The sequence below is a fragment of the Periophthalmus magnuspinnatus genome, chromosome 19 (assembly GCF_009829125.3).
Source record: "Periophthalmus magnuspinnatus isolate fPerMag1 chromosome 19, fPerMag1.2.pri, whole genome shotgun sequence".
NCBI classification, from domain to species: Eukaryota; Metazoa; Chordata; class Actinopteri; order Gobiiformes; family Gobiidae; genus Periophthalmus; species Periophthalmus magnuspinnatus.
Genome location: NC_047144.1, coordinates 6,007,696 through 6,015,501, shown reverse-complemented (window position 1 = coordinate 6,015,501; position 7,806 = coordinate 6,007,696). Strand labels below are relative to the sequence as shown.

Genomic DNA, 7,806 nt, shown 5'->3' with positions numbered 1-7,806 from the left:
ACTAATTGTTGTTTTTTTTTATATTACAAGTGAATGAAATGGCTTCGACTAGAAGATCTTGCAAAAATAAGCCTGACATATTCTGCTACATCTGCAGTGAATACACCAATGTTTCTAACAGGAATCAAGTCACAAGTTTCATAAAGCGTGCTTATCATGCTTATTTTGGTATTAAACTTGGTGACCAAGATGAAGCTTGGGCGCCACACATGGCATGCAAGTCATGCACCGAGTATCTGCGTCAGTGGACTAAAGGCAAGAAGAGTTGTCTGAAGTTTGGAATTCCCATAGTTTGGAGGGAGCCGACATCAATAGCTACTTCTGGGCTATTGATGTGACTGGGATCAACAGAAAGAACCGAAGCAGCCTCAAGTATCCTGACCGTGAATCAGCACGTCATCCTGTAGCTCACTGTTATGAAATTCCAGTACCTGTCTTTGTAGAAGTTCCTGACATCAGTGACAAATATTCCTCCAGTGTGGTTTTAATGATGATGCTCCACATCCTTTTTCCCAAAAGGAGCTAAATATTCAGGTTTCCTGAGAATCTGGGATCACTGAGTGATGAGCAGGTGGAGAGATTCCATCAGGACATAAAAGAGATGGAGACCAGGTATCGGGGACGCTGGGATGCAGTCATGATGGCTGATTACTGTTGGACTCTGAAGAGAGACATCCCTGCTGCTGAGCATTCAAGGGGTTCATAAAAACAGAAGTTCATGTCCTGAATTTTGCACAATGATAATGTAACGTTCCAATTTACATGTACTTATCTTTATCAATTAACATAACGTAACATTTAATTAATACATTCTGTTAGAAAACTATTTTTTATCTCCTAAAACATTTTTTGGATGAGAAATATTAAAGAAAATCAACTGATAATGTCACAAAATTGTAATCAATTTAGTCAGAAGATCGGATTTATCAAAATCAAATTAGCATAAAAACCTGACCTGACTGAGAAAAATGGATATCATTTTTGGATTCAGCGGTGCAAAATGGTCCTAATTCAGTTGAAAAAACACAGACAACTTTCAAAAATGTTTTTTTTGTAACCCAGTGTAATTAAATGAGGATATTTTCTGCTTTTGTAGCAGTGAAATTCAATGAACTGTGAGAGAACTTGATGTGAAGTGGGGACTCACTACTGCTCACCCCTGTACGTATGAGTGTGAAGGAGCCAAGATGAAGATGACACAGGAGTTTATGGCTTTTCTGTGTGTGCTGTTTCTGCAACTGTCAAAGGTTAGTATTGTCTTTTGTCTGTCTAGTGGTACTTCACAGCAAACATACCAACCGTTATTGTCTGAGAACATTGTTGTTGTATCTGGAGAGCGGTGAGATACCGGGGGGGGGGGGGCGCGTATGACTCCGTGTATGACACTGTAGTACTGTAGGCAGCGCACATCGTTGGGAGATCGACCTGAAGCTAATTCATACTTGTTCACACTGTTTTCAAAAAGACTGAGCCATTACTTTTTTTGGAATAGTAAATGTTCTTAAACAGTGACTTCTATGATACGTGGATTTTACACTAGCTGATTACACAAAGAGGCCTAATTTTTCTGTGTTGCTTTTACAGTTGGAAAGTGCATATATAATTGAAATAAACTTTGGCATGTGGTCATGTAAGTTTGATTGATTGTCTCTGCAGTTTGACGTGTCCAGCGGAAAAGTCCTAGAGGAGACGTATCGGAAGTGGCTGCAGTACAAAGATGACTGTATTAAAATGATTGAGAGTGAAGTGGCTCCCCAAGGTACTTACGCTCATATGCAGGGGGTGCGGCAGGGGACGGGTGTGAGTGAACAAAGCCTTTATAAATGTCAGCATGGGTAATGATGATCCAGAGCCCAATAATTCCGACTTTTACTTTGAATGTACCAGAAAGCTGTAAAGGACATTTTTTTCCACTTACTACCACAATTATTTACCACAATAAGCTCTTGTACGAAAAAAGACAAAAATGCAGTAAAGTAAAAATCACACAATACTTATTTAATTACGTCCTCCTATACTTTCACCTCACAATTGCACATATAGATCAGATATTTTAACATTGCATTATGAATTTCAAGTTCCTATTAACGTAACCATTTTTATCTCAAGCTTAATATATTTAGACTTTTAGCCATATAAAAAATGAAAAAGTACACACAATGACACGTTCTCACATTTGTTTTGTTAATTTTCTTTCAAGGTGGCTTGTTCTGTAACAGGACATTTGATCACTATGCCTGCTGGCCAGACACTCCCGCTGGTAGTATGGTCAATATAACCTGTCCATTCTATCTGCCCTGGTTTGACAAAGGTATGTGATCGTTGTGCTTTTTGATTACTGACCTCCTGTTCATGCTGTCCCTTGCTTTCACAGGGTGTTTCTTTGTAAATACGTTATATTCTTTATATAAATAGCTAGATGATAGTGATGATTTGAATTAGATCATTTAAAGTGTTTATGAGGTTTTTATATTTTTCTAATTATTTCACGGGCGAATCATACCTGTGGTCAGTTTTTTATCAAGAGTTAACACAAGTCAAGTGGCACTTAGTGAAGAAAAGTTGAAAAAAAAGAAGGAAAATTAGCACTAAGTTCTAAAAATGAATCATCTTTTAATGCAATTTCAATTATAATCATGTTAACAACCTAACCTAACCTGTCAATTTAAGTAGATGTATGAAAATTATCCCTCCCCGGATCATTATTTTCTAGTTTATTCAAAATACAGTCATGTCGTTGAGCAACTTTTTAAATTACTTTTCTGTATGATGCTTTTCTAGTGCAAAGGCAAAGTTGTTAACACTGCTTTTTTGGGACCATACCAAGACTAATACTTTGGATAATTTCAGTTTAAACCGTTCATCTGTTGGGGTGAAATTATGTATTTTTCCCTCACAGTGGCTCAGGGTGTCGTGCGTAGACGCTGTGGCCCTAATGGCATCTGGGAGGAAAATGAAATTGGACAGGTGTGGAGGGATAAGAGCCAGTGTGAGGAAGAAATAGAGGTTGCTGCTCAAGAGGTAGGATCAAAAAATATCTGCAGCTGAGAACACTACTGAATCAAGTCTTATATCCTTCTTTCTACACTGACCCAGTCACATTTGCAGGGATTTGGGATAACAAGTTTATTTGGAAAATTGATAGTCATAATTATTCCAGGTCGCAAAGTAATCGTAAGAATTAAAATAGTAATTGTGACCGTTTTAGAAGTTTAGATACTCAAAATGTTGAATATATATCGCTAGGTGGCAGTACCAGTTGTATTTGGTGTGAAAAGTTTACAAATCACTGTATCAGAGGAATGGTGAACAATGAATGGACCAAGTCTTTCTCTGATTAGTTAATCTAACCGTCAATCACACCCATCAGAAATCACTGAATATGTTGTGTTAGCTGGTCAGGCAAGAAATGTATGATTTTGACATTTAACCGTAGATATTTTTTATTTATTCAATTCACAAAATACATATAAATACAAACAATACTGTCATGAAGTGGAGAAAATGTACAAGAAGCAGAGAGAAGAGCAATTATCTGCCCTTTTTTACATGAGGATGCGAGAACCACAGTGGAAATGAAAGTGAACATTCAATTTTGACCTAATTAACATATTTTCTATTGCAGTTATGGTTAAAAGAACTCTTAGTGAGCTTTCGGATGCTGTACACAATTGGATATTCATTATCACTTTTCACGCTGACTATGGCACTTATTATCCTTCTAAGCTTTAGGTAACAGACTGTTTTGCATGTACATGATGTAAACGATTCATTTTAGCAAAGTAATAACATATGTTTTTGCTGATAGAAAACTACATTGCACGAGGAACTACATCCATGCCAACCTCTTCTTGTCCTTCATCTTGAGAGCAGTGTCTGTCATAGTCAAAGACACAATGTTGGAGAGGCACTGGGGACGAGAAATCATGAAGCACTCAGACGTTAGTGACATGTTAAGTCATCAGGTAAGACAAAGATGGAGTACCCAAGGCTGGGACTTGAGTAATGGGGCTGGTGTGCCCTAATTATAGCTGAGCAATGAAAATTTGCACTTAAGCAAAAGTACAGTTTCATAGCGTTTCTCAATTATATAAACAAATACTGCTGCAAAAATTCTACTAAAAATAAAAAAGTACACATGAAAAATTCCACTTAAAGTACTTTTTCACACAATGTTAGAAGCAATTTAGAAGAGTTGTAAACTGTGTAAAAATGAATTCTGTAGTTTTAAATAGCACACCGAGTTCAGCGAGTTCTGGCCAATCAGAGCAGGCATTGTGCTTGTAGATCTAGAAAGAAGACAATGGTGAGATAACAGTGCATTAGGATGTTTCAGTGAAGCTCTACATTTAAACAAGCTTCACTATTTGGTAATCGACAATTGGTGGACAAACTTATATCCTCTTATATCTTATACCTTATATCTTCTGACATACCTGGACTCAAGATACCTAAATACATGCTTTGCATTTTCTCCTGTTGCACCATTGTTTAATCATAAAAACATGTTGCAAGGATAGCAGTACATTGTTATCAGTGTTATCAGTGTTATCAGTTTGGCACAGTCAGACAATGGGCCTTGCAGGGAGAGATGATAATGCTGGTAATTTACTCTGATTAGGCTGCGCTGCAAGATGAATTGTTGTTTTTCAGGTAATTTGTGTTAAGCTAAATTTTGATACATTTACCAAGGATATATCAGGGAACTGCCTTCCCCCCTTGCGTTCTGTTCTATCCATCAAAATCACTTTCAAGGCCATATATTATTTATCAGGTTAAAAGATAAAATTTGGTATTTAGGGTGACACCAAGTGCCTCACTCACTCAACAGGGTATAACAGTCATTGCACTATACTTTTGTGATTCTTGATTAAAGTGATCTCCTTTTACATCTTTGTAGGCCGCTATTGGCTGCAGGATTGCCCAGGTCATGATGCAGTACTGCGTGTTAGCCAATCATTATTGGTTCTTTGGAGAAGCACTTTATTTATACGCTGTGCTCATCGCATCAGTATTTACTGAGAACAATAAATATTTACCTTACATGTGTGTTGGATGGGGTAAGTAAAAGCCCTGTCATTACATCTTTATAGTGTGATTTTTAGCTTAAATGGGACATATTATGCAAAATTAACTTTTAATCATGTTATAATTATTTTCCCTTCTCATTTACCCAGTTTAAGTTAGAGTGATTTATGCACGTTTGATTCGTTTGATATTAATTCTCATGTATTAAGAGTCTAATTGCCTTGGTGCACATTCATTAATGCTTAGTTTTATCTGAGTTGTGTTCCTTGTATGCTGCGCTGACTGGAGGAAGGACCACAAGACACTGGTGACCACTGGATGCACTTTCACAGGCAGTTCTGCACAGAACATAAAAAATATAAATTCTTAATCAGACGTCAGTGGTCCCATTTCTTTTATTAGATCATTTTAGGTTTAGAAAGTCAAAACTATAAAATGATAATAATGTCACAGTTTATACCTAGACCAATATACCAGCCAGACAAAAGCACAATATATCTTCCTCATAATATATCTTTATATATATCTTCTTTAAAATATACCATTTAGGGCATGTTCAATAGATTGTAATCACCCAGCATGTAATTTAGGACAAAGACAGGTAAATTGGGCCAACAAGTAAAATAGGCCACCCAAAGTTGGAGGAGGGGCGTAGCTCTTGTATCACTCAGTTTTCTAAACTCAATTTACAGCCTGTCCTTGGTAAAATGGCCGCTGCTTGTTGATTAATTTTGATAAAATATCTTTACATTTTGTACAACAAATTAACACAAAATTTAGCCTTCCCGATTATCCTTTGGTAGCTACCCATGAGCATACACCCTACTAAAAGTATGTAGAAGGTTCAGTCTGATAGTGTTAATTAATAGTTGGGATGGACATGCCCCTGGTCAGTGAGAAGGTTTCCCTGAACATGAGCACAATGGATTTGCAGTGTTGGTTCTAGAGATGCTACAGAAAGTAAAATAAGTGCAATTGAGCTGTCAGCACACAGTATATTGTGACTGGAGTTGTGTAACAACTCCATTTCCTTGATGGTTATAATATTAGACATCCTATTCAGTCATTGGCTTGTTTTATCATGTGGCCCATTTTTGCTCATCAAATAAAATTGAGGTCAAAGTAAAACTTGAAATTCAAAATTATTTAATAGTTATCTGAGATATTCTTACTGAATAATAAAAAACTGGTGACTTGGTGACAAAAATTTTGTGGAGGTTTACATTGATGTTAACAAACATTTTTATAGCCTTTGTTTTTATTAGCTATTTATAAAAAACTGCAAAAAAGTAACCCAATTTACCTGGCTTTACTCTATGTCTTTATAATTGTTGCTGCTCATATGATTTTCTTGTTTTTGTCTCAGGAACACCAGTGCTCTTTGTGATTCCCTGGGTTGTGATGAAGATATTAAAAGAAAACAATGAGTAAAACATCAATAATAATAATAATAATGGCTTACACTTGTAATGCGCTTTACAGGCTTGTCAAAGCCTCTCAAAGCTCTACACTATAGTCATTATTCATTCATTTCCACACTTGGTGATGGTAAGCTACTGTAGCCACAGCTGCCCTGGGGCAGACAAACGGAAGCGAGGCTGCACCATCTGCCCCTCCGACCACCACCTCTAATTCGTCCAAACACTACTTTCATACTAGGCAATGTGGGTGAAGTGTCTTGCCTAAGGACACAATGACAGAACTTGGTCCGAGCGGAACTTCATCCTACGACCTTCGGGTTGGGGGACCAACACTCTAACCACTGAGCCACTGTCGCCCCAATCACCTTACTGAATGCGATTTGGCAAAAATCTCAAATGATAACATATATTTTTCCTATTCAGATGTTGGGCATTTAATGAAAATATGAACTACTGGTGGATAATTCGATTTCCTATTCTTTTTGCCTCACTGGTAGGAATAATATATTTAACATGTATCCCAAATGATGCACATTTACTGTCTATGTAATTATTCATGTCTATATTTTTGTATACCAACAGGTTAACTTTATGATTTTTCTGAAAGTCATCAAGATGATTTTTTTGAAGCTCAGAGCCAGCAATCAAAGAGGTTATCCTGATTATAAACTGAGGTGGGTTAGTTCAGACTACTACACAATAGATCACTCTGTTTTCATTTTTTCTTGATAATACATGATGTTGCATATGGTTTTCTTTCCAGGCTAGCCAAGGCTACCCTTACCCTTATCCCGCTGTTTGGTATCCATGAGCTTGTATTCATCTTTGCCACAGATGAACAGACAACAGGCTTGCTGCGTTACATCAAAGTCTTCTTCACTCTTTTTCTCAGTTCATTTCAGGTAAAATTAATAGTATGTGAATACATGTTGAGCACAGTTCAGTTCAAATACAGTTGTCTGAACAAACAGAGCATTTTATCATACTTTCTTTTGTATTGGCAGGGATTCATCGTGGCTGTGCTTTATTGTTATGCCAATAAAGAGGTTTGTGACTTTTGTATTACTTGTTCACGCATACAATTATTGACCTCCTATTTGTCACATGGCAAAGAGCTGCTCAGAGTAGCTTTCTGGCAGTTGGACTAAATGAAATTGCAAACTGCTTGGAAAATTGGAAATTGCCTCATAATGTGTTACTTTTTTTAACCCTGTTGTTTCTAACCCCATTGTTTCTGACCATAAATTGCAATTCCTACAGTGATTTACCTCTCCTTTGGACACAGGTTAGAATGGAGTTAAAGAGAAAATTACACAGTTGGAGGACAGAGGCTGCAATGATGTGCTGTGGGCAGTGA

The 7,806-nt window shown here is 37.0% G+C and overlaps 1 protein-coding gene across 1 annotated transcript; it reads left to right on the top strand.

Annotated features, from left to right (window-relative positions):
• The first annotated feature begins 1,187 nt into the window (after positions 1-1,187).
• On the top strand, positions 1,188-7,806 carry LOC117387635 (glucagon receptor-like). Its single transcript, XM_033985175.2, has 13 exons — positions 1,188-1,247; positions 1,657-1,759; positions 2,201-2,311; positions 2,900-3,021; positions 3,626-3,732; positions 3,809-3,965; positions 4,901-5,060; positions 6,395-6,455; positions 6,873-6,942; positions 7,032-7,123; positions 7,213-7,351; positions 7,454-7,495; positions 7,735-7,806. The coding sequence occupies exons 1-13, from the start codon at positions 1,188-1,190 to the stop codon at positions 7,804-7,806; spliced, it is 1,296 nt and encodes a 431-aa protein (XP_033841066.1).

Bases quoted from the DNA above. Each gene is read 5' to 3' on its own strand.
- LOC117387635 (XM_033985175.2), top strand. From the start codon at position 1,188: ATGAAGATGACACAGGAGTTTATGGCTTTTCTGTGTGTGCTGTTTCTG. The intron at 3,966-4,900 runs GTAAGACAAAGA...ACATCTTTGTAG, and splicing joins GTGACATGTTAAGTCATCAG to GCCGCTATTGGCTGCAGGAT. The intron at 5,061-6,394 runs GTAAGTAAAAGC...TTTTTGTCTCAG, and splicing joins TTACATGTGTGTTGGATGGG to GAACACCAGTGCTCTTTGTG.